Below are 26525 nucleotides of genomic sequence, written 5' to 3'. Positions count from 1 at the left end.
AACACTGCTCCAACGGTAAAAACAGTCTAAGGATCCAGTAGTCACTCTCCAACGCTGAGCTGCCAACTCTCCCGTTTTCCCCGGGTTTCTCCCGTTTTCTGATCCATCTCCCGCCGCCCTCCCGTTTTGTCCTATCACCCGGTAATCTCCCGTATTTCACGAGTTACAAATGTATTTTATTAAAATCAAATCAAAATGTGTGTCAATGTTTTAAAGTTGCCAGATCATGTATGAAACGCAAGCATGAGAGGCATAGCAAGCGTCAGCCAATCAAATTGCCTTTAATGCAAAGACAACACAGGCTCTAGCCAATCAGATCACGTTTATGGTCAAGTCTCAAAAAGCTAAAAAAGCTATAAAAAAAAAAAAGCTGGCGGACCAAACTCCGTTGACGGTCGAATTTGTACCTAAAAGTAGTTTGTTTTACTTATATTTGTATAAAGTTACCGAGAATTAAACACTGTACAATGTAAAAACCCATTATTGTAACTGAAAAATACGTCTGAGAGGATTTGCGAGGTGTCTGAGTTTGCTATCACTCACTTTGAATGGGGATCCGTCAACCTTTACACAATAGCCTACCATTTTCAACCAATTTGTCCATCTGGCAAACCTAGATTCTATTGCGCAGTTGATCTTTCTGCGCAGGCCATTGCTTTTAAGGTGAGACACGGCAGACAAAAACATCGTTTTTTCAGCAGTGGTCAATTTTGAGATTTTAAGCTAGTTCACTCCCTAAACATGTAATCTTTCATACTAGCATAAAGAAAATATCCTAATTATACATCAGTGTGTATATTTATCCACATTTTGTCTGTTCGCGCCGTCAGTATTTTCCTAGGTTTCCTGGAAAGTATATCGGCTTTCTGATCCATGTCATGTTTGGTACCGTTGAAAAGCGCTGTATCTTCCACAAAAGGCTTTGTAATCCAAATAAGGACATTTCCTTTCCAGCAGTAACCAATGATGTTAGTAAAAACGTGGCTTTAAACCTAAGGACGCAATTTCATTGGTTTGCGGTGGTTTCTGATAACGTGATTCGTTCAGACGCATCACGTGGTATGGCTTGACACTTCCTGAATCTTTAAATGCGATTTTCTCAAAATTATTTTTTTGTCATTCTCCGGTAGATACTTCTCAGCCTATGTAGCACCTATGTACACCAAACTTTCCAGTTATACACTTAGCAGTATTCTGAAGATATTTACAGAAGGATTTGTTAATTAATCATTCCTGGCCTGATTTATGTGACATTTTGATCAAAAAAAGGTGGCGAAAAATCGGTTTTTTAAGGCTATAGACAGTATATTTTGATTTTCTAGGTAATGAAAGCAGATATTCTGAAATCCCTCTGTAAATTTGTTTGCATCTTGTATGTCAACAAAATGAAAATAAAAAAAATCACCTGGCTTTATCGTATGTCCAGATATATCTACCGGAAATATATGCAAATGTGCGCATATTTAATTAGATAAGGCCTAATTTGCATAATCAAACATAATAATTTCAGAAACTTGTAATACATTTTTTGTTCATACATGTGTAAGTAATCAACTGTGGAAGTTTCATGGTGATATCTATTATTTAAAAGAAATACCCTATTCACCTGTAGTGTCTCGCCTTAAGAGCAAATGTCTGTAAGGATCAAGCAATGTTGGCAGGGGTCAAAAATAGATTTGGCTCAAATTTAACACAGTGATAGTACTTGACCCACAAGCCCTCAAAATAGCTTTCTTTCGGCTCAACACCGTTCGTTGTCCTGGTAACAGGCCCAACAAGTTTTGGGGCCATTTTCCCTGATTTTGGCATGTTAAAAACATGAAAATCGGCATGGTTTAGGACACGATTACGAACAAATGCTTGAACATTATGGAAAATGGAAAACTGGGCTAAAAAGACCAACTTGTCTGCTTTTCTAGGATAGCTTTGACATTTACCAAAAATCAATTTGAAGTGCTAGGGCAACACCAAAACAATAGTGTGTTTTAGGCTTGTCAAAACCCCCAATTTTTGCCCAACTTTGAAGCGCTGTAAGTACGAAGATGGTGATTTTTTTCCCTTCAAATTTGGACCACATAAGTATGATTATAAGTGCTATCAAATGCATGTTTGCAAACTTTGGCTTCTTCTTTGGTTTTCACGTGATTGTCCTTCGAAGTAGGTCAGTTTTTACGTTTGACGGAAAATATGATTTTGAGCCATTTTTAAGATACAATATATGACAAAAGTAGAACAGTGATCTTATTCAACTTTATATCAGAGGCAGCCCAATGCATTGTCTATCAAATTAATGTTTGTAAAGGTTGGTGTCTTGTTTCGTTGCTTTGGACTTGTCCCTTAAAGTAGGCCCTATTTTGGACATGTTTGAAGCTTAAAAAAATTCAAGGGAGGATGTAATTTGAATTCAAATTTGTTATCAAAAGTACCCCTGTGTATTGTCTATCAAATGAATGTTTGTAAAGGTTGGTGTCTTGTTTCATTGCTGTGTGCTTATCCCTTAAAGTAGGCCATATTTAGCTCTTTCATTGCTGCATAGGTGTCCCTTTAGATACGCCATACATGCAACAATATTTTATTATTACAAATTAATGTTTTAAAGACACTGGTAAGAGGTGGTGCTTCAATCATCTTTAATCAACTTTGTTGCAGTGCCAATACAATATGCAATGACATAGTTACACGTGGAAATTGTGTATATTTTACAGAGGTACAAAGGCATCTACCCTCATGTGCCAGAACCTTTGAACAGCATTTCTACTAAGCACCTCCACACATGATGTCTATTTGGAACAAGGGCAGAAACTCAAGTATTCTTGAATTTTTGCCACAAATGCAGATTTGCGTCGACGATCAGTTATGGAGGGTATATCCACATCAAAGTGCTCACAAATTGATCTGAGAAGTGCAATACGAAGACCGTACAAGTCCCCCCTCTTTGCCAAATCACAAAGATTATATGTGTCGTACACAACAGGATGGCATAGCTGGACTTCATTCATAATTTCCTCCTGTATGCGACTGTTGGTGGATTCTATTACAGCAGAGTCTTGTTGGTCATCTTCAGCATCTGCTTGAGTTTTACGACGTTTAGCTGCCAGTCGTGAGAAATAGCTTGATACTTGCTGACCCGTCAGAAACTCTTGTACCTGGAATAGCCTTTGGCCTTGTGTATCACGTGCAAGCCTCATCTCTTTGGACACAGTAAGTGGGTCGGACTTCTTCCCAGTAGCTTCTCCTAGCCGGAACCACTTATCAAGGTACTCTTTTTGCTTGCAACTAAACCTAACATGCTTCTTTGGGTTGCGCAGTGCCCATCCTTGCTGTGGGCAGGGAGTTGTCCTATTTGCTTCCACAGATGGCTCCATGTGTGGCACTTCTGATGGACCTTGCTCAAGCTTTTCTGCATACTTCAACTTTGCCTTGTCCAGTAAAGTCTCTCTTTCAAGATGGCGTTTATGTTTTCCCAGAGCTACATGAGCCTCCAGCCCTTTACACGTTTGGTAGACTTTTACACAGCTATCTTCTGGGCATGGGAAAATGCTACCAAGACTTGGTTGCTCAGTCAGTCGACTAGCCGCTTCTCCATCAGAATCCGACTCTACTCCCTGCTGAACTTGCACCTTCCTCTGCCTAGACTTGATAGGTCGAAATGCACATCCAGGATTAGACGGCTGACTGACGATCTTCAGCATCCGTGGCTCTACGGCAGGCAATCCTGGCCAAGGGATAAGATTACCTTCTCCAATATTATATTCCCGAGACCTGCCTCACTGAACTCAAAATTATTCAGTTTGGTGATGTCGTCCAGTTTTATAGACATCACTGCAAGAGTTGCATCCACTTCACACAGGAAGACTTTTACACCCCGAATTCCACCACACGACTCTGCAGCAGTATTGAACTCCTCGGCCGTCTCTACATTATGGCCCTAATTGATCCAGGTCTTGATGTGGGATTTCACAGTTGAGGCCTGCCTGTCACAGGACCCTTTCCCCCCTTGTGGCTCACAATAGTCTACTCTTTTGATGGTGACACCTGCTGTGCCATTGATGTGTTTTGCTGCTTGAAATATTAGTGTGTTGTGGTAACATCCAGCATTGTCACTTCGGATGTATACGGACTGGAGAGTTGGTAGCTCTTTCTTCAATTGTTGTACTGTGTGCTGCAAGATGGAGACTACTGAATTGCTATCCTGGGTACATGTCTGGAATAGGTGGATGAAGGTTTCCACTTCGATGGACGTGTCGCCTTGCCAGAGTGCCACTGTGATATGCCATGGAATGCCTCGTTTCCCAAACCAGTCTGTCTGGCTTTCTCTGTACTTCCTTGGCAGGAACTTCATGGCCCAGTCCAGGACAAGAAGCACACTTGTATCATCTAGGTTATGCAGTAGGACATGCCATGCTTCATCCTGATTAATACTGCGTAGCTGGTGACAATGCCAAGCGTGGATGTCTTGCTTCGCCTGGTCCAGTGTGAATCGCATGTCATCCTTTTCCTCAGGTGTTGCAAAATTGTGGTCTGTAAATGACTCCTCTAGGCTGACAAAGAGCTGATAGAGATCATCACACGCCTCACACGCTTGTACATGCTGGTGGGAACACGCCATGCTGTAGTTGTCCGTGCCATCGCTGAGGGCGTACTGCCGGCAGTGTTCAGCAACTATTGCCTCCTGTGAAACATGTACCTGTGGAAACAGAAGTAGTGATTTAATGAATGAAAATAAGCGCATTTAAAATATTTGCATGTATAAGTTTAGATACAATCATGTATTTTTTATCTATCAAGTACTAAGCATTGAACTACTTTCTTATCCTTGATCACTGCTCATATAAAAATGACACACTCACCTTGTAAGTGACGCACGGGAGGAATGATGATAGCGAATCTCTCTGGCTGATAATGAATACTCCAACACACAAAATGATGATGATAATAGTGCTTTCCTCCAGCTTCTCTGTTGACCCACAACTGGCCAGAGGTGGGTCAGGCTTATATAGGAGGAGAGGGGGGATGAAGGGAGCCACAAAAACCGGGCCAATGACTTTCAGGGTATGAGCTGTGCATGTGCACCCCACGGAACCCTGGGATCAACCGATTGGCTGACCTCTCTATGGTCCCCAGGTCCTCTAAGTGGCCTGCTCAATGGGGGGCACAGCCAGAATGTCACACCTAGGTGCGAACTACTTTCCTAAGCCTTAAACAGCCCAAAATGTAATTTCTACCAAAATGTCCAAAATGTGGCCTACATTTAGGGACAAGTACAAAGCAACGAAACAAGACACCAACCTTTACAAACATTAATTTGATAGACAATACATTGGGCTGCCTCTGACATAAAATTTAATCAGATCACTGTTCTACTTTTGTCATATATTGAACCTTAAACATGGCTCAAAATCATATTTTTCGTCAAACGTAAAAACTGACCTACTTCGAAGGACAATCTTGTGACAACCAAAGAAGAAGCCAAAGTTTGCAAACATGCATTTGATAGCACTTATAATCATACATGTGTGGTCCAAATTTGAAGGAAAGAAAATCACCATCTTCGTACTTACAGTGCTTCAAAGTTGGGCAAAAATTGGGTTTTTTGACAAGCCTAAAACACTCTGTTGTTTTGAGGTTGCCCTAGCACTTCAAAATCGTTTTTTGAAAATATCAAAGGTATCCTTGAAAAGCAGGCAAGTTGGTCTTTTTAGCCCAGTTTTCCATTTTCCATAATGTTCAAGCATTTGTTCGTAATCTTGTCCTAAAAAATGCAGATTTTCACACAGATTTTTGACACAGGAAAATGGCCCCTAAACTTGTTTGGCCTGTTACCAGGACAACGAACGTGGTTGAGCCGAAATAAAGCTATTTTGAGGGGTTGTGGGTCAAGTTCTATCACTGTGTTAAATATGAGCCAAATCTATTTTTGACCCCTGCCAACATTGCTTGATCCTTACAGACACTTGCTCTTAAGTCACCTAACTGAGCGAAGATGTTTATAAGAATTAAGTACATTGTTGTAATCCTACTAATAAGATGTTTGCATAATAATAAATACAAAAATAGTTTTTTGTTAATAAATACAGTTATTGTGTATTTATTTATATACAGAAGACTACAGCATATATAATAATAAATAAGTTGTCTGTATACACTTTTATGCACAACATCCCATAAAACCAACATTTGCCCCCCGGCCCTGCCCCTCCCGCCGCCGCCGTCGCCGAAATCTCCCGGATTTTGCAACTCAAATGTTGGCAGGTATGCTACAACAGTAAAAACAGGGGAGAAGAGGTATGCACGAGAAGCGGTTCAACATGCACAAGGTGCATTACAGCATAAGGGGATCATTGGGCAGTTACAGAGTGGAAGAGCAGAGTTTGGGGTATCATTGGGCAGGTACAGAGTGGAAGAGCAGAGTTTGGGGTATCATTGGGCAGGTACAGAGTGGAAGAGCAGAGTTTGGGCCTGCTGACGGTTGGAAAGCATGTGGTAATGTGGTATTGCTGAAAATCGTGAAAAATTGGGTGATTCCAAACTTTTGAACAGTAGTGTTCATTCATTTGACAGGCATTTTTAAAAAGGTCTTACATCCTATTAGTATTTGTGTGAAAATAATGATTCTATTTGTGTTGACTTTAGTATGAAACGGAGAGAAGCATTTCCAGAAGATGTGCAACCATCTGCCCATGCCATTCCTCACAGCAGTCGCCAAGAGAGCCCCCAGCCAAGGAGTCAGGATCAAAGGAGCAATCTTCAAACCTTAAACCTTAACTCTTGAAATCTCCTTGAGAACTGCACAAATCTCAACCCCAGGTGAATTTGTCACTCCAAACGGCAGCCCCATGAAATCCCAAGAGCTGGATGTGGTAAGATGCTGATATATTGGAGCCAGGTTAGGGGTAAAGCTCACTACTGAAATGATTGCTGTTATATTGGAGCCAGGTTAGGGTTAAAGCTCACTACTACTCTATTTCTGCAAGAACACTATCCGCCCTCTGCTTGAGGTGCCTTATTTATTTCTTTGGTAAATGCCTGAATCCAGCACTGGTTGTGTGCAGGACCATGGGGACCATTAACATGTCTATCATGATCATTGCAACTGTACTCAAAGGTGTGTTGTAACGTTCTTCTTCCTGCTGGCCATTTCCAAGCTTTTGTAAAGCCTGTAATGTCTTAAATAGAGAAAAATATTTTTCATAATGTAATATTTCTGGTGAGAAAGAAATCTGTGTTACCATCCTATCTGTTTGGACGGTCACCTCACCCTCAGCAGATCATTGTGTAGGCTACTAGACACATTTATAATTGCAGTCTTTCTGCTGATACCAATGAGCTGCATTAGCTTTAAGGGACTTGGCCTGGAGATGGGAACCGCCAGTCTTAGTTTAGATTAGAATTTAGTTTAGAATTTAGAGAATTTTACAAAGATATATGCTTCCAAAGAGGCACAAATCATGGACAGGTTTGTGAAGAAGAATGAAAAATTCCAAATTCTGCTGCAAGTTTGAAATGTCAGAATACTCAGCCTTGATTCAGAAATTCCTTGATTGCATGTTTCAACTCCTAGAACTTGCTCAGGACACTCCCCTGCCTGTGGGTAATCTTTGTGACTCATGACTGATTAACACAAATCTAAGTAATTTATATTCTTTTTTAAACTAGCACAACTATATTTTACTCTTGGGGGCACTGTGTATATTTGTGTGTAGTTATGGGAACAGTTTACTGCTTATAAGTCGCGTTTCTTTTTTCAATTTTTATTTTAAAACTGTTAATTGTGTACGCCTTTTGAGGAACTTTCTGAAGCCTTCTTGGTGACCATGGATATACACTATTACTCCCATTATGGCACCTCACAACCACTATTGGACATCAAAAACGAGTTAGCAATCGCCATCATGTCAGACAAGCAAATACTTTGTGTAGCTACTATTCTAGCTACATCTACCTTGTGATATACAAACAAATGTATCTTTCCTCCCACTGGTCTTCATGTTTAATGTAATCGGGTCCAGCACAACTGTACCAAGTCCAAATTAGAAATACATTCATGTTACATTAAAATGCCTTTTCATAGCAAGTCCTGAGATGCAATATCTGAAGCCTGACAGAACAATAGTGGACTTCTCTTTCATTTACATTTTTATTAGTATGTTTACTACTTTCGGTTATACTTCAGAATTCATACCACAGGTCTTTCTGGTAAAAACAAAAAACGTAATTTTTAAAAGTGCTTTGTAGTGTCTTTGTACCTTTTTGTAGATTCATTTTCACATATATATATGTTCCTCTGTCCCTCAGAAACAAACGTCTTCTTTTAACAGTACCTACTCCCAAATATTTGCATTTGATGCCGTAAAAAAAAAAGGAAAAACCATATTATAATTTAAATAATATAATTATTTTGTGTGTGAAAAGATGTGGAAATGGCTTGAATCCATGCAATAAGATGAAAAGTGGCTTGAGATTGTTAACCGACAGATTATTTTTCCGTGTTATGGTAATGATATCTGAGTAGGACAAGATAACTCAAGTTTGCTTTCAGTGCTTCCACGGCATCAACAGGAAAATGTGTGGACAATAGGCCTACCCAAGGACAGGAAAGTGAAAGAACCCTTTAAAAACATCTAGTGGTCATAAGTTGACTCTTAAAGCATTGTAGTCTAACCTGTTTAGTGAGGAGTTCATAACCTACTTTGTACTTATATAATATGGTTAGGGCCATATCCCATTTAGCATATACAGTCATGGACGAAAATGTTGGCACCCTTGCCATTCTGTCAGATAATGTACCCCTTTTCCATGAAAATTGTTGCAATTACAAAGGCTTTGGCATTAACATTTTTATTTCTTATGTTTGGAACAACACAAAAAAGCAGACAAAAAAAGCCACATCTAACATGATTTCACACAAAACTCCAAAAATAGGCCGGACAAAATTATTGGCACCCTCAACTTAATACTTGGTAGCATACCCTTTGGAAAAAATTACTGAAATCAATCGCTTCCTGTATCCATGGATGAGTCTCTTACACCTCTCTACAGGAATTTTGGACCACTCCTCTTTTGCCAACGGCTCCAGGTCTCTCACGTTTGAAGGGTGCCTTCTCCCAACTGCTGTTTTTAGACCACGCCACAGGTGTTCAATGGGATTGAGATCTGGACTCATTGCTGGCCATTTCAGAACTCTCCAGCGCTTTGTGTTGAACCATTTCTGGGTGCTTTTAGAAGTGTGCTTTGGGTCATTGTCCTGCTGGAAGACCCATGACCTCTGACGGAGACCCAACTTTCGGACACTGGGCCCTACATTACGCCCCAAAATTCTTTGATAGTCTTCAGATTTCATGATGCCATACACACAGTCAAGGCAACCAGTGCCAGAGGCAGCAAAGCAACCCAAAACATCTGTGAACCTCCACCATATTTGACTGTAGGGACCGTGTTCTTTTCTTTGTAAGCCTCATTCCGTTTTCTGTAAATAGTAGAATGATGTGCTTTACCAAAAACCTCTACTTTGGTCTCATCAGTCCATAGGACATTCTCCCAGAATGATTTTGGCTTCCTCACGTACATTTTAGCAAACTCCAGTCTGGCTTTTCTTTGTCTCTGTGTCAGCAGTGGGGTCTTCCTGGGTCTCCTACCATAGCGTTCCATTTTATTCAAACTTCGACGGATAGTGCGAGTTGAAACTGTTGTACCTTGTGTCTGCAAGTCAGCTTGAATTTGTTTAGAAGTGGTTCTAGGATCTTTATCCACCATTCGAACAATCTTTCTTTGCAATCTTGCATCAATGTTTGTCTTCCTTCCACGTCCAGGGAGGTTGGCGACAAAACCATGGGCTTTAAACTTCTTAACCACATTGCGCACAGTGGACACAGGAACATTGAGATCTCTCGAGATGGATTTGTAGCCTTGGGATTGTCCATACTTTTCCACAATTTTGCTTCTCAAATCCTCAGACAATTCTTTTCTCTTCTTTCTCTTCTCCATGCTCATTGTGACACACAACACAAAGGTTGAATCAACTTGCTTCATTTAAACTGGTTGCAAGTGTGATTTCTATATTGCCAGCACCTGTGACTTGCCACAGGTGCATTTAAATACAAATTAAAGGACCATTACTTGCTTGAAATACAATTATTTCTTACAATTTTTAAAGGGTGCCAATAATTGTGTCCGCCCCATTTTTGGAGTTTTGTGTTGTATTATGTTAGATGTGGCTTTTTTTGTCTTCTTTTTTGTGTTGTGTCAATGCAAACAATAGAATTGAACATGTGAATACCAAATCATTTGTATTTACAACAAGTTTTGGGGAGAATTGTTGCATTATCTGACAGAAGTGCAGGGGTGCCAACATTTTCGTCCATGACTGTATGTTAGAAGGGATAGCTAGACTAATTATTAATACAATGGACAAGTACCTAACATGAACTGATCCAAAAAATGTAATGATACGTAGCCAACCAAAACAAGTCATTATTAGGCCAGATTTAAACAAAGCTCTGATTTCAAAAAAGTATCAAATATTTAAGTTTAACTGTGACCTAAAACTAAACATGTTTAACTTCAAATGTAGACGTTATGTAAAAGAAGGTTAGGCGTCAGCTGATGGACATCTGTTTTATTAAAGGTTTAACTGATTGATGAAATAAAACTGAATATGTTAGCTGTTAAAATGCTGAAACAATGTTTCAGAAAAGCTATGCAACAGCTGATGGGCATTTTTTATACTGTAATATACTATTACTATACATTTGATAAATGCAGGATTTGATAGATGAAAATAAAGTTGTCCTGAATTTCAACATTAGCCTACCACCGTTTTAATGATTTTAATGGTCTGTGATTTATGTATGTGTTTGTTTCTGCCCTAGGCATCACCTGTTATCAGTGCCTACCTCTCAGTCTCACTAGAGCAATGAGTTACTAGACTATACAGCTCAAAAATCTCACTCCCTTTTCATATCCTACTGCCAAATGAATGGAGCCTGTCTAGACCGCGGACAGATGTAAAGCAACAGACTGAATGCCGTATTCTACATATAAGTTTGAAAACTTTTTACAGGAAATAATAAAACCCCTAATGGAGCTGTCATGAGCGAAAAGTTTGACCCTAGACCTGGAATTCAATAACATATTTTTTTTCAGTACCTGATCATTAAGTGCAGGCCCTTCTATCCACCACGTGAGTTAAGGCACCACCACCCCTGATGCCAATGCTAAAGGAGCCATAAAAGAGCTCAGTGCTTCGATCAACAAGCTTCAAACAGTTCATCCAGACAGGGCCCTTATTGTAGCTGGAGACCTCAACTACTGTAACTGAAGTTATGCACTTCTGAAAGCATACACGTGATACAAACGACTGAGACCATTTTGGAGGGATTTAAACAATACCAATACCACAGCTCTCCCTCAACGCCATACAGCCTTTGATAGGCTTGAAAGGTCCTGTCTATGGTCCGTCCTGGAAATAAAGGGGATTGGTAAGAATTGTATACCAATGAATAGGGTTTTAGGGTACTCTAACTCCACAGTTCAAGCTACGGTAATTTGTTATCTTTTTTGTTTGTTATGTCATTTTACACACTAACGTATGTTCCTTTTGATGTTAATCTAAATTCTGTCGTTTGGTCTTTATAATTAAGACTTTGGTTCTTAATAAACATTTGATCGCCATGGTCCATGGGCATAAAATGCATAAGCAGTATTGTGACCATTACAGGGATGGCATAATTAGCCACTTTTCTAATAGAAGGAGTGTGATGTTTATTAGCCAGATTTATCCAGCAGTATTGGGCACCTCGGGTTTGTGATTGGTGTAGTTTCTTTGTAAGGAGGACTAGGAGTCACTACTTCAACTATAAGAAAATGTATAATCAGGATCACAAATAAAGCTTTTGGCCCTAAATTGATCAAATCGGCCTCAAACAGGAAGATGTCAAATGGTGTAACCGGTTACACCATTTAACATTTCAATTTAAAACCAAAATCTGCAGGCATTATTTAGGATGACTGTCAACACTTAACATGGGTGTGAATATTAAAACATATTTTACATTTAATATAATCACTCTGATTATTATGGTTTATTTATATTTTTACTGAGGTCATACCACTTGACATGTCACCTGACCATGGCTTAATAACGCTTAATTATGTCAAATTTTAGAGAGAGTACTAACCTTGACATGTAGCAGTTAGGTTCTTCAGGGGTCTTCTCTGTGACATGATCTTCTGGCACAATATTTACAAAATGGCATCTAAAATGTGGTTCACCACTTGACATTTCAAGAGGTTGACTTGGCAGACATGATTCCCCATAATAATTAAAATATTCCGAACAATGATGTTACATAACTATTATTACATTTTAAAAAGTGCAAGTCTAAGATTATGCCAAAGTATATCAGAGGCTATTTTGAAGACAACAATTTTTTTGCAAGTTTTATTTCTTGGTAGGCTACTACGTTTTATGGTTAGGCTACACCACATTGACAATTTTACCATTATTTTCTTAATATTCTCACCAAAATGGATAAAACCAGAACTTTTAGAATTTGGTCGTGAAGAAAATGATGTTTCAAAGTGATTTGATAGATTATTCTCAAATGTTAACACTTTTAAATGTATTTCATCCTCATGATCACAAAAAAATGAGCGTCACGTTTGACCCACGGATACGTGACTGGACCCCTCAATTTCAGACTCTGTCATCCTACCCGATGGCCTCTCCATTCATCGGCAGGACAGAACAGTTAATTCGGGCAAGAATAGAGGAGGTGGTGTGTGGATGCGAAAAAAACATCGTCCGGATGCTCACCTGTCCTCGGAACATCTAATGGTCAAGCAGTGGCTTAGCGTGGGGTGTGCGGGGTGTGCGGACCGCACAGGGCGGCCAATTGAATGGGGGTGGCCAATACTATAATTTGATGACTTTCTTTAGATTTTTATTTTTTTTTTTTTTTCGATAATTGTTGTTTTCCCAAATGGCCGAATTCAGAATATAGTGTTGTTTGTTTTGTAGTGGCGCGGTCTCCCTAGTGTCCACTTTGCAATGTATTAGTTCGATAGTTTTAAAAAAAAATCTCCCGCGACCTGCGCGTGTGGTGGAACGTCTTTGTGTTTAGTAACACATTTTACTTTAGGACTGCTTTCTGCAACACTGTCAAGCAGGGTATCCTACGCTTATGAAGAACATTTATATAGGCCTACATAGATGTTTCTTCTGGTTGTTTTCGTATTTCATATCAAAATAACATCAGCTAGATAACTAGCTATCATTTTATGTAAATGGACTCTTCCATTTAAATCGTTTAATGTTAGATCCTTAGTTATCCTTAGCTAGCATAACTAGGTGACCACAGCAACTAGCTCAAAGTGGATACGTTTGTCCTCACCGCCTTCTTCACCATCCATTTAACATATGAATAGCCCAAAGTGCTAATTTTTATTATTTTTCAAACTCTATATATCTGTAAAGAAGATTGGAGGTTTATGGGGATGTAGTTTTTATGACGCTAGGACAGAAGTCGCGGAGCTTCAAAGGCATATTGACAACAATAACAAAACTTTGCACTAGTAGGAAATCCTCGTTGAAGGGGGGCGGCGAATTTGGCTACCGCACAGGGCGGCCAAAACCCCCGCTACGCCACTGTGGTCAAGTGCAGACCATTCTACCTGCCCAGGGAATTCTCTGCAGTCGCTGTTGTCGTTCCGACTGACACCTTCCGTCACATCCCACGCCTTCGCCTGCTTCGTGTTTGTCATGTCCTGGTACATGTCATGAGACTCCTGGCTATCCCTAGCGCAAACGCAAGTGGCAGCTTTTTCATGTAGCGCTGGTGTTTTGTATGATGTGAGTTGTATGTGCTGAGGTGTTTTTTTTGTGTTTGTCATGTCCTGGTACATGTCATGAGACTCCTGGCTATCCCTAGCGCCAACGCAAGTGGCAGCTTTTTCATGTAGCGCTGGTGTTTTGTATTCATGTATGTATTGTTTGTGAGTTCTATGTGCTTATGTGCTGAGGTGTGTTTTTTACTGTTCCCACACTGTACTCTAGGAGCATAGTCTGGGGTGTTGTCTTTTCTCTCCTCCCCTCCCCAATGTTATGCTGTAATTCTTCCCTATCTTTAGCCAGTTTCACTGTGGCAGGGGGACTGCCCATGGAAACTAGCCTTTTGGTGTATTTACATTTTAATGTTTATTAATGCACACTGTCCCTCTTCATCAAATAAACAAATCAAATCAAAAAAATAACCAGACACTAAAATCTTGGATAGATGCTTGGTGCAGTGTTAGGAGCATGAGACCATTAGTAAGGGATGGTATAGTATGGGATTAGTAAGGGATTGTATAATCTGCCGGTCATTATCGAAAAATAAATCCTGACGGGATGTACAGGCCCCCGACCAGTCTTGATGGGATTGGTGTAAACCATGCTAGCTAGCTTCAACTTCAGATGGCTTGGTAGCTCAATGTAACCGTAAGCTGGCTTGTGAACATTTTAAGTAACCTGCTGCTTTCTCTGACACGGAAATGTTAAATAGTATTTAGTAAAATGGACAGATAGGCTGCATTAGGCACATAGACAGTTTAAGTAGAATATCAGACCCTTTTACGCTCAGTTATGAAACAAAATGAGCTCTCTGGGTCAGTTTCTGATGTCTCTCTCTCCCTTATACCAATAGACATATAAGAATAGACGCTTAATTGGCCTCTGGTCCAGGTGTCAATGGTGCCGCCGTACATGACAGTGACTTCCATTGATTTCCAATCACAAACATTATAGTCTCTGACTGGAAATCAATGGACAAATTAGCTGCATGAGGGTGTACAAATCCCCATAGCAAGATGCTTTATAAACTCAAGAGACCTAGACGGGATCTCGTTATTGTTTGAATTATGTATACATCACAGATATTTCTTCTTAGATTCCTTAGGAGAAACAGTTTGAGACAGAAATAAGAGGAGGCACTTTTTTGTAGAAATGTACTAAAAATACTACCTCTCTCCACAACAGCTTGAAACAGTGTTTTAGTCACAGGCTAGTAAAATGCACTGTTTTGGGAGCATTTGTGCCTTATCACCAAGCACCAAGATTGTCTAAACGTTTTGAAAAACTGCAGGATTATTTGTGACCCTGTTGAGATCTCCCCTTTAACACAATAGAATACATTTGGTCCATATAGTAATCTGAGAACAGGAGATGTAAGCCTAAATCTCACTTAATAATTAGACCTCTTTTGAGATTTTCTTTTCTTTTGGGTTTGCATACGGTAGACGAATGGGAATGACCTTTTACATGTAAATGCTCAATAGTTTTGTTGTTGTAATTGGTAGCCTAATATAACAGGCGAAGGTTGTAACTTTTTTTGGTGATATCCATTTTATCCATCTTCCTCAAATATTTATTGTGATATGGTACGGAAAATTGTTAACATGAGAATCTGCAAAAAGTTTCACAAGTTCCTATAGTTTTTATTAATTTTCTAACAAAAAAATATAATTATTTTCCACCGGTAGCGGTGACCAAACCATTTCATCAACCCTTAAATATAAACAACTTTCATGGCAATCAGTTGGGAAATGTCTAAGTTAGAGGGCTCTTTTGGGTTCCCTTACCCTGGATCGCCTGAGGCATTGCATCGTGTGAGCAGATTTAGGGTTAGATATGTATTGTCCAGACACTGAGGTATATGCATGTGAAAATGTTTCTTGTGTGTGACTGATATTCAGTTATAATACACCATTTTGTGTGCCACCACTAACAGTTTTCAGCTTTCTAGCTCTGCTTTTGCTTGTAATAGTAACCTTATGAGCATACTGTGGACCTTGGCCATTTTCAGATCTAAGTGTAAATCAAAGCTTGTAAATAATAGTGCAAAAGGCATTTCTCATTTTGTCATTTAATCTGACTGCTGTTGTGAACTAATCAACAGCATGGTCATATTGAGCTGAAATATGATTTCCCTTTTACATTCTTCTTGAAACATGTCATTGATAAACACCAGAGGATAGTAGGTACTGAATTGAAACATGTCAGTAATTAACACTAGAGGAAAGTAGGTACTGATTTGAAACATGCTAGTAATTTACACTTGAGTAGAGGATAGTAGGTACTACATTTAAACATGCCAGTAATTAACACTAGAGGATAGTAGGTACTGCATTTTCTCCACCACAAAAGGAAAGTTGGCTAGTCTTGGGCATGACTCTCCCGGGCTGAATCTGACCATCAGCACTGGCGCCCCACAAGGTTGCGTGCTCAGCCCACTTTTATACACCCTCTACACCCATGACTGTGCTCCCTCCTGCCCATCCAACTACGTCTTCAAATTTGCAGATGATACAAATTTGCAGATGATACAGTGCTTGGCCTCATCTCCAACAACGATGAGAAGTGGGAAACCTGGCAGTCTGGTGTTCTGAGCACAACCTCAGTCTCAACATTAAGAAAACAAAAGAGATGATCATTGACTTCCGGAAGTCTTCCCAGCATAATCACCATCTCCCACTCTACATCAACGGTGAAGAGGTTGAGCATGTCACCTCTCTAAAGTTTCTGGGTCTGACACTGACGGAGGAGTTGTCCTGGGTCAAAAACACAGCTTCCGTTTTAGGGAAGGCCCAGCAACGCCTCTTTTACCTCCGGAAGTGGAGGAAAGAACACCTTCCTCAGAGGCTGCTGTACAATTTCTACCGCTGCGCTATAGAGAGTGTCCTTACATACTGCCTGAATGTATGGTCCTACAGCTGCACAAAGGCGGAGCAGGCAGCCATCCTGATTAAAACAGCGGGAAGGATCATTGGAGTAGAGCTGCCCGACATCTTGTCCATCTCCTCCTCCCGTTGCCTGCAGCGCTCAAAACGCATCCTCACAGACCCTTCTCATCCTGCCCATCATCTGTTCCTGTTACTCCCATCAGGGAAAAGGTTCAGATCAAAAAAGGCACGCACCTCCAGGATGGCAAAGAGCTTCTATCCCTGTGCAATAAGGCTCCTCAACAGCTTACCCACCCCACCCACCCCGGCCCCCTTCATCTCCCCCCGGCCCAGCCCGCCCCGCCCCCCATGGACTGCACTCTAACACTTGATGCACCTTAATATGGAAATATGGAGATATGGAAATATATTGCATTTATTATTTTTATTATTATTATTTTATGTATGATATTTATGAATCTATTTATTAATTGTTATTTATTATTATTTAGCTGTGTAAGAAGTCAGTAGAGGCAACCAGTCTCGTTGTCTTTGTGGCAATGACAAATAAAGTACTTTGAACTTTGAACACTGGCTCCACTCTGGCCTTGCTGAGACATAAAGGTTTGAGTGAACATTGTGTGAGGTTTTTTCAAAAAAAAAACCTCAGGTTTTAAAAGGTTTTTTCCAATGCCTTGGGTTTAAAATGCTTTTTTTTATGTGAACGAATGTACATTTGGCACTTCTAAAAGCTCGCTAGCATGCTAACTGGTGTTTTCTTGTAGTACTACAAAAGCTTTTCTAACATTTGTGCGGGGTTCTCTGTCCCAAATCACAGAACTACCTGCACAGTCTGGGGAGCTAGTGGGAACACCTAGAAGCACACCTAGAGGGAACACCTAGAAACACACCTAGAGGGATACCTAGGCACGCTTCCAATCAGTGGATACATGTGTTGAATCTTTATTGAGTTACAGTACGTTTTGAATTCTTTGCTACTGTATTGATTATTTAAGAAATGTTCCATTTTCTCACTGATTTCCCCTTCCTTGTAAAAGCCCCTTTAACCCTTCTCAATACTTACACTAGAAGCCACTGGCCTATTGAACTCATCATTTCTAAGCCCAAGAAAGCTGGTCCTCCCACTGTGTCCCCATGATCATGATTGATTGGCCAGATACGTGCCACTCTCCATACTCAGTGTCCCCCATCTGAACCCATCTCCTTGTTGAAATCAACACTTCCTCTTGTAGAGTCCCTACCTTACTAACCCCTAAGAAATCTTGACAAAATAATAATAAAAAAAATTCTCGAAATGCAGGCTTATTATATACAAAATATTTACAAGCGTCTCAATAACCAAATATTTGCCTGGTTGATCAAAAAAGCCAAATCTCTGTGCAGAGAGCCAAACAAGAAAGATCAGATGACCTCAAAGGCACAGGACTGATACTTGTACCACAGGAAACTCAGACACTGAAATGGAATAAAAGAACCGAGTTTCACAGGAAGACATTAAATGGACAGTGTCCACCGAATCACCCATGCAAAGACAAAGACGGAAGAGGTAAAAGTAAGGCCCAGTAGTATGTAGATTTAAGCGGGGGCCACACTGGATACTTCTGTCTTGCTGGCGGAGACAGAGGTCTCATCCTCCATTGCTTTTCCAAAGACTGTAGAGAGCATGCAGTTACGGAACTGGACAAATAGAGAAATCAGAATTAGATTTAAAGAGAAATTTTGCAAAATGGTTGATTTAGAGGAACACTAAATAAAAAGGACACCTCTCCTCCACAGCTACCGTTTTCAAAACGCTGGTTGTAATATGTGGAGAAATGGAGGCAAATTTCGGGTGCAATACTGACCTGCTTGTTCATAAGTACATAGATGCATGGGTTGAAAAGTGCTGAGCTCTTGAAAAAGAATGCAGGGATAGCCATGGACTGGGCAGTGAAAGCAACACCCTTATTGAAGAAGATATAGGCTGCCATGGAAGCATAGGGCGTCCAGGCCACCAGGAAACCAACCACCATCAGGACACACATACGGGTCACCTCCCTCTCTGCCTTCTGGGTAGAGGCTGACTCCTGCTGGGCTGCGGCCGCCTGAACATGTAGAGGACAGTGCAGGTGAGAGAGGAAGAACACCCTACGCTAAATTTTTACTGTCTACAATGTGTAGATATCTGTGAGATACAGCTGAAAATGAATAAATCAAATTCCATACAGCCTTGACTGTTAACACTAGACTGCCATATGTGAAGAAGATGATTATGACAGGGAGGAAGAAGTGGACCACGAACATGTAGATGACGTATGACTCATTGTTGTACTTGGGGCTCAGGGTGTAGTAGTCTGGTCCACAAGAGCACTGCAGGCCCTCAGGGCTGTACCTGAGTGGGGGAGAGCAGGCATAGGAAGCAGCAGGGTGCGATTTGTCCAAAAACCAGAGGGGGGGGATGTTTTTTTTTATTTATCATGAAAAAAAAACAAGCAATACATAGGCCTTATTCTCTTCATACACATGCATCATATATGTCTATGATATGATAATCGCTGCTAGACGCTCAGTTCTTGTGCTCCCTCTCATTCACGTTGAAATACTGAAACCGAAACTGAAACTTTGAAACTGAAACGCAACTGTTTTGGACAGAACTCGCTAATTCAGCGAACAAATATTTTCATATTCATTGTACAGTAGCCTAATTAGCTGGCTTTGCTAATTTCCGTGTATGTAATGTTATTGTTACAATGTATACAATGTGTTTATGTGCATGGGGACGTTTGCGAATTCTGAGAATGCCGACAGTTCGGGTAAGGTGAACGTTAGTGCCAGCGATGTAAGCAAGTGTAAGAAAACGCTGTCACAACCTGTCTGTTTTTTCATTGTTTTTTTTTTAATAATTGAGGGTTATCCCCCCCATGTATGAAATTCATCCAGCTGAGGTGGGGATGTAAAAACCAGAGGGGGGGTAAATCCCCACCATCCCCCCCGGCAAATCGCACCCTGGGAAGCAGGCATATGAAATGTGAGTGCCATCATATAGAGTAAGGTGCTACTATACTGTATGTACAACAGTAGTCAATAATCAAACTGAAAATTAGGATGTTTAATACACATCATTTTTGTTTGAAATAGCCAGCATATCTTCATATTTTAATTCAAACATGATAAAAGACTGATGTAAAAGTATTTTTGTCAAAACCTTTTAAGAATGTAAAGTTATTTTGAGTGTCATTAGTACCGTACCTTGACCAGCCAACCAGTGGTGGGGCGGCACAGGCCATCGCCATGACCCAGGTGAAGACGATTCCAGCAGTGGCATGAGAGGCAGAGAATTTGAAATTTCCCATTGGCTTGCACACCACAATGTATCTCTCGACAGCAAGAACCACCAGTGACCAAAGAGCTACTTCACCTGGTCGCAGAAGAAAAAGAAGTGATAAGTCCTAATGTACTAATGGTCTCATTAACAAATTGAATTCAGTTTGAAGATTAAATATGTATAATTGATTTGGTAAACCAGTTTAATTTTGTATTTAATGTTCTGTGCATTTAATGTCTGTCGAAGAGATGTATTCATGTAATGCCATTTAACCACATACAATCTATAAAGAACCATAAAAACACCATAAATTAACTTGAAGGTCACCTACCTCCTAGTGTTGCCATGAAGCCCTCGACAGCACAGCCAGTGGGTCCAAAGTAGAAGTAACCATTGACAGCTGAAGTAATGGTGATAGTGAAACCGAAGCATACCATGATCATACCAGCAGCAGCAAGGTTTACCAGAATAAAGTTAAGAGGTTGCCGGAGTTTCTTGTTCATAGCTGTGACAAAAAGTGTCAAGCCATTGATAGGAAAGCCAGTGCAGATAAGGAAGAACATGTAGCAAGCAAGGAGCTTGTACTGCCAGGGATCCCCTAGGTAGTACTGTTCGTATAAAAAAGGACTCCTCACCAACCCAGTCCGATTGGACATGGAGATGTAGTAGTTGTCTCCCTCAAACCCGTTCATCTAGCTGTTTTGGCTTAATGAGCTAATGAGTGAATGGCTCTGTGTTTGTTCTTTCCTGAGGTCCCGGGCGGTAGTTTTATAGCTGACTCTAATGGGGTTACCAAGCTTAGAGCGGAGGAGGGACCCAAATCTGATCAGGAAAGGCACAAAGAGGTGACAGATTAAAAGATAAACACTAACCTGTTTAGATTTTCATTACAGACGTGAAACTTGTCAAACACTTATTTTCTATGTAAAATGGCACTTTAGGATTCATGTATATGTAACAAAAGGAAGATAAGCTTTCACACAAATGTCATTGCCGGTTTTACTCCCAAAAGACACCAGTTAGTGTGTTGGCAAGCTTCAATCAGTGTCAGCTGGGCTGTTGGCGGTGTTTGCAAGGTTTTTGCATGCCTTTAAGTAGGCTTACTAGTTTTGGAACAAAACTCCATATTGCTGCTTTCAAGCCTTTACGTTCAAGCTTTCCTTGTGATAATGTGACACTGACAAGGAGTAATTTTACATTATGAGGTAAACATTTAAATTGAGCTTGTAAACATGAATACAGCACTTTGGCATGACCATCCCTTCAAATATGTTCCCCTGTGCACCAACACAAGGAAACAGAGAGGTATACGCAAGCTGTCACACCCATCATTATTATCATGACTTCATCAAGCTTATTTCCTGTATAAAATTGTCAGCAAAAAGTGAAACTGTGTGTAAAACACACCAAGAGTACAATATTTTGTCTGTTGATGGCAAAACTTGGTCAATATAAGTGTTGAGTTTGGCCCAGTAATAACTAATGCTTTGTGTTCTTACAATGCAACGTCCAAACATTACTTAGACACAAATAATCAAATGACATTTTGCAGATAATCAAAACTTGAGTCATGAACATGAAGTCAGGGGTGTTGTATATCATATTTTTTTTTCCAAACCTGTCATCATTTGCTGATTACTAACGAGATGAAACTGCTATTCAGCTGTGTGTTACAGCCTAGAGCTGCCAGGCTGTATCTCAGGTCAGGCTTTTCTGATAATTGCTTGAGTTGTATAACATAGCTGTAAAAGTGGAACGTGCTTTGTGCTTAACACACTTAACACCTCCTTAACAAGCTATTTCACAGAATCACAAGAACTCCACAAGTCATAAAGACAACATCTTAACCAACATTTATTATTTGCACGTTAAGAGGTGAATCCCATTGACACTAAGGGCAAGCTCTCACAGAATATTGAGACAATCCACATTGAGGAGACTGGGACTGCTGCCATCCCTGTTATGTGTCAGTGATCAGAACCTTTAACAAGCTCTGTGTATATACTCACAGTATTAAGGGCAGGGGATAGAAATGGGTGGGTCATTTGTAAATCTCGTCTCCTGAAAATATTGTGTTACTTTTGTAAAATGTATTTCTAGATTAAACATTTTGGAACAAACATATATCTTGTTTGATTATCTTAAGTGGGAAACAGGATTTTCCATTCAGCACAATTATGGAGATTAAACAGTTTCAGGGCCTTGAATATTCTGGGAATGTGCCTAACAAAGTCAATTATGTGGATAACAACAGACAGGACCTGAAAGCCTTTGTACTGGCCTTAAGTGGAAAAGATTTGCCTGGATCCACATCCTGTTGCTGTCAATAAAGGTCTGAGGAGCAGCTGAGCGTCTAAAAGTCGTTGGTAATGAAGTTTATTTTCTTTGTAACACTTACAGGAGCACATGTTGAATGTGTGCACTCATCTCAATGTGCTTTACAAGGTGTCAGAATTCAGAAGAGTTGTGACAGATTCAGATGCAAACACTGTTACAGCATACAAGCAAATGTAAGACAAGTACAAACAATAACTCTGGCCTATGTTAATACAGAAAGAGTCTGTCCTATGTTAATACAGAAAGAGTCTGTCCTATGTTAATACAGTAACTCTGGCCTATGTTAATACAGTAAGAGTCTGTCCTATGTTAATACAGAAAGAGTCTGGCCTATGTAAATACAGAAAGAGTCTGGCCTATGTAAATACAGTAAGAGTCTGTCCTATGTTAATACAGTAACTCTGGCCTATGTTAATACAGTAAGAGTAGTTAGATATGGAAACAAACACCAGTATCACTTAGGGTAAGGGTGAGTTACTATTATTGTCATTTCATTTCATAAAATATTATGATCTTGAACCAAATTCATTACAGCAAATAAATTGTAGCCTTGAGAGATGCCAACAGAATTACAGGTTATTTCAACACCTTAGAAACGTATATTACCATTGCAGGATAAGGGATTTAAGGATAAAGCCAGCATAATCAACCTCCAATGCTACTCATCGAATATTCAAAAGACAACTTCAATATCAGCCTTAATATTCAGAGAAGGCCAACACCTCCTCCTTAATATAGCGCTGCAGGTCAAGTGAAGGATCTTCTAGGTCCAGGCTGAGGAACTTCTCCACCATACTGTTACATCTTCAAAACAGAATCCTACTTAATTATAGTATTTAAGTACACAAACTCTGTTTAATATTAGGCATAACTGAGAACAGACATGAGTGCAACTAAATGTGTTAAATGCATTTGTTCTTGTTTCAAGCAGGTAAATATGACTGTTCTTTTAATTTGTATCTTATCTCTTACTTGATATTATGCTGATCATTGGTAGGTTGGTCAATGCGTTTGATGGTCTTCCCTGTTCTGTAGAGCTCCGATACCTGTGTATACAATTAAAAAAGGAGATTTAGATTAGAATGCATCACATTATTAATTCATTAATAATAAGACTTACATCAATAGTAATACACTTTATTTATACAGCACTTTTGGAGCAGTGGCCACAAAGTTCTGTACAGTTAAATGAGCAAATACAATTCCATAGAAATACAAACGAAGGTAGGTAGTACACATGTCATTCAAAGCAATACATCAGACCAAAAAGAAATGAACTTTACCGCAATACATTTAAAGCAAACATACAAGAAAAGAAATTACAAAGACAATAACGTTGTTATGTTAACACACACAACATGCTTCAACAGATCTATTAAAAATAACAAAAACTTGAAAATATAGGATATTATTATACGGCTCTTCAGAACGTTCCAAAAAGTACTGTTGATTTGAATGGGCCATCCCTACGTCATACCTAACATTAATTCCTGCTGACATACCGCTGCGAAAAGATAATGACCGCTGTCATTGGCAACGGGTTTTGTACTTCTAATTCACATCTTTCATATCATTCCGCCAGAAGTCCAGTCATTTTAACGCAACAGTAGACAGTAATTTGAAGTCAGCAAGTAATAAGTTGCTATGCAACACCTGAAACTTCAAAGTTCTATTTGCTTGAAGAACTATTTATTTCTAAGCGAAACTCATGAAACGGCAACTAAATCATTAAAAAGAGGTATGTTGGAGGAATTTCTTCTATCGTTTTTGGCAAGTTACCGTATAATAAGCGGGATAATGTATTGTCCGTCGTAAGTAAGGGATAATGTGTTGTCCGTTCGTCGGTCATTCTCCAAAAATAATTCCCTTCAGGACGAAACAACACCCTCCGCTGCGCGTCGGGGTGTTGTTCGCCCCGTCGGGAATTATTTTTGGAGAATGACCTCCGGACAATACATTATCCCTTACTTATATACAATTATGAAACAAATGTTACATGAATTTTTAAGACTTGATTTCAAAGATAATCTAGGGTATGTAGCCAGCAAATCTAAATGAAGGGTTAGGAACTCACTGATATAAGATGGGGGCAAGAACCTTTGAAGTTTGTAAGTTAAAATAATTGTAAATTCAGCTCTTAATTTCATGGGTATTCAATGTACAGATGGTAATATTGAGGTGATGTGTTGTGTGCTTAGTTCTAGTCAAAAGCCTTGCGTTTGCATTTTGCAGATTTTATACAGAGAGGGTAAGCCAAGGAAGGACAAAGGGGGGATAATGCATTTTGTTAGGGCCAAAATCAACATCAAGGTTTTATATAGATTTACAGTTAAAACTGGTCATTTCAGAAAGGACCAAGATCAGGATGGAATGCACTGTACTGCACCTCAATGCCTCTGTGAACCAGTTCTGTGGGGACACCAGCAAGTTTGGCAATGTTCGCTGCATAGCTGGACTGGCAGATACCCTCTTTTAGCTGGTACAGAAACACCAACTCTTCTCCATCGACGGCAGTCTCAAAGGTCTGCATGCATATACAAAAATATCTTAATTATTATGATATAATATTTTATTATATGGCAAACACAGTACAAGTATTCTGATTGGCTAATGGGTAGTCATGCCAGCCGCGTATTGCCCTCCTCAGCGGTCAATACAGATCCGTTTTGCCCTCCAGTGACGTCATCTTAAACATGAGCGATACCATGTACCAAGTACTAAACATTACATCCTTGAAAATTAACGACATTAATAGACATCGACAGCCATGAGCATGTTATGTTTAGTACTGCTAGAATCAGGACTCCTATTATGAAATTATCTGAGAACAGGAAACCAGTTGAATGTCGTGGTACCATGACAGTTGATAACAGTTGAAGAATAAAGACTCAAGAACTCGCGAAACATTTTGATATTGGGTAGTACTTTATAGGACTAAGTCTTAGTACAGGTCAGTACAATTCAGAAGCAGCAAAAATGTGTTATTGAAAGTGATGATGAAGACTTGACTACTATAGTATAAATCACTTGTGTTTAACTGTAAATTAAAGCCATTTAAGCTGAGCCGTTTTCTATTGATCATTGTGACTTGAAGTTAGCAAGTCATTGTTTGCTAGGCAACACCTGAACTACACTGTGTCGTGAGAAGACTTGAGAGCTGAACAAAACTACATGTTTTCTATGTACAATTACCATTTATTTTCAAAATGAAAAGAGCTTAAATGACATAAACAACTTACTAACCTCGACCGTTCGGTCATGCATGGAAATATCAGACTTCGGCTTTGCCGTATCAACCTCGCTATCGCTCGGTAGATACGTTACAGCCTCAGTCTGATATTTCCCTGCATGACCTCACTCTCGGTAAGTAAGTAGTTAATATTAATATTTTCTTTTGCATCAAAACATTAAGTTAGTCCCACAAAGTATGGAAAAACTCATAATGGTTATTTTTTAATATTCAGGAAGCAGAAAGTACATAACAAGCCTTTTTTAAGCCCAAACATGCACATCTACATAAGTAACACTAACCAGTAGGGAGAGGAGATGAGAGGAGAGGAGAGGAGAGGAGGGTTACATCAGCAACACTCACCAGTAGGGTGAGCACTGGAGAGAGAAGAGGAGAGGAGAGGAGAGGATAGGAGAGGAGAGGAGGGTTACATCAGCAACACAAACCAGTAGGGAGGGAGGAGAGGAGCACTAACCAGTAGGGAGAGCATTGAGGAAAGGAGAGGAGCAACACTAACCAGTAGGGAGTGGAGTGGAGTGGAGTGGAGAGGAGAGGAGAGGAGAGGAGAGGAGGGTTACATCAGCAACACTCACCAGTAGGGTGAGCATTGGGGAGAGGAGAGGAGAGGAGAGGAGAGGAGCAACACTAACCAGTAGGGAGAGCATTGGGGAGAGGAGAGGAGAGGAGAGGAGAGGAGAGGAGAGGAGAGGAGAGGAGAGGAGCAACACTAACCAGTAGGGTAAGCATTGAGGAGAGGAGAGGAGAGGAGGGTTACATCAGCAACACAAACCAGTAGGGAGGGAGGAGAGGAGAGGAGAGGAGCACTAACCAGTAGGGAGAGCATTGAGGAGAGGAGAGGAGCAACACTAACCAGTAGGGAGTGGAGTGGAGAGGAGAGGAGAGGAGAGGAGCAACACTGAGAGGAGAGGAGAGGAGAGG

The 26525-nt window shown here is 40.1% G+C and overlaps 3 protein-coding genes across 3 annotated transcripts in view; 1 reads left to right on the top strand and 2 right to left on the bottom strand.

Moving 5' to 3' along the window:
• The window catches only part of fzd6 (frizzled class receptor 6), a 37019-nt gene extending 28677 nt beyond the window's left edge, over window positions 1-8342 (top strand). The window contains exon 7 of the mRNA XM_080851211.1: window positions 6634-8342. Coding sequence (XP_080707337.1) covers window positions 6634-6772 — 139 coding nt within the window. The 3' untranslated portion in view covers window positions 6773-8342. The remainder of the gene's footprint in view (window positions 1-6633) is intronic.
• A 9949-nt stretch (window positions 8343-18291) lies between these two features.
• Window positions 18292-20712, bottom strand: LOC308374984 (green-sensitive opsin-3-like; the record flags this gene model as incomplete). Its single annotated transcript, XM_080850996.1, has 5 exons — window positions 18292-18393; window positions 18561-18800; window positions 18922-19087; window positions 19945-20113; window positions 20352-20712. The coding sequence occupies 5 exons, from the start codon at window positions 20710-20712 to the stop codon at window positions 18292-18294; spliced, it is 1038 nt and encodes a 345-aa protein (XP_080707122.1).
• Window positions 20713-23055: 2343 nt separating this feature from the next.
• Window positions 23056-26525, bottom strand: part of msh5 (mutS homolog 5) — a gene marked incomplete at both ends in the record, with an annotated part of 49178 nt that continues 45708 nt past the window's right edge. Inside the window, 3 exons of the mRNA XM_080851762.1 lie at window positions 23056-23161; window positions 23330-23403; window positions 24744-24881. Of these exons, the coding sequence (XP_080707888.1) occupies window positions 23056-23161; window positions 23330-23403; window positions 24744-24881 (318 nt within the window). The remainder of the gene's footprint in view (window positions 23162-23329; window positions 23404-24743; window positions 24882-26525) is intronic.

The sequence above is a fragment of the Sprattus sprattus genome (assembly GCF_963457725.1).
Source record: "Sprattus sprattus genome assembly, chromosome: 14".
Lineage (NCBI taxonomy): Eukaryota > Metazoa > Chordata > Actinopteri > Clupeiformes > Clupeidae > Sprattus > Sprattus sprattus.
The sequence above is the reverse complement of the archived record's forward strand: the minus strand, read 5'-3'. Positions and strand labels throughout refer to the sequence as shown.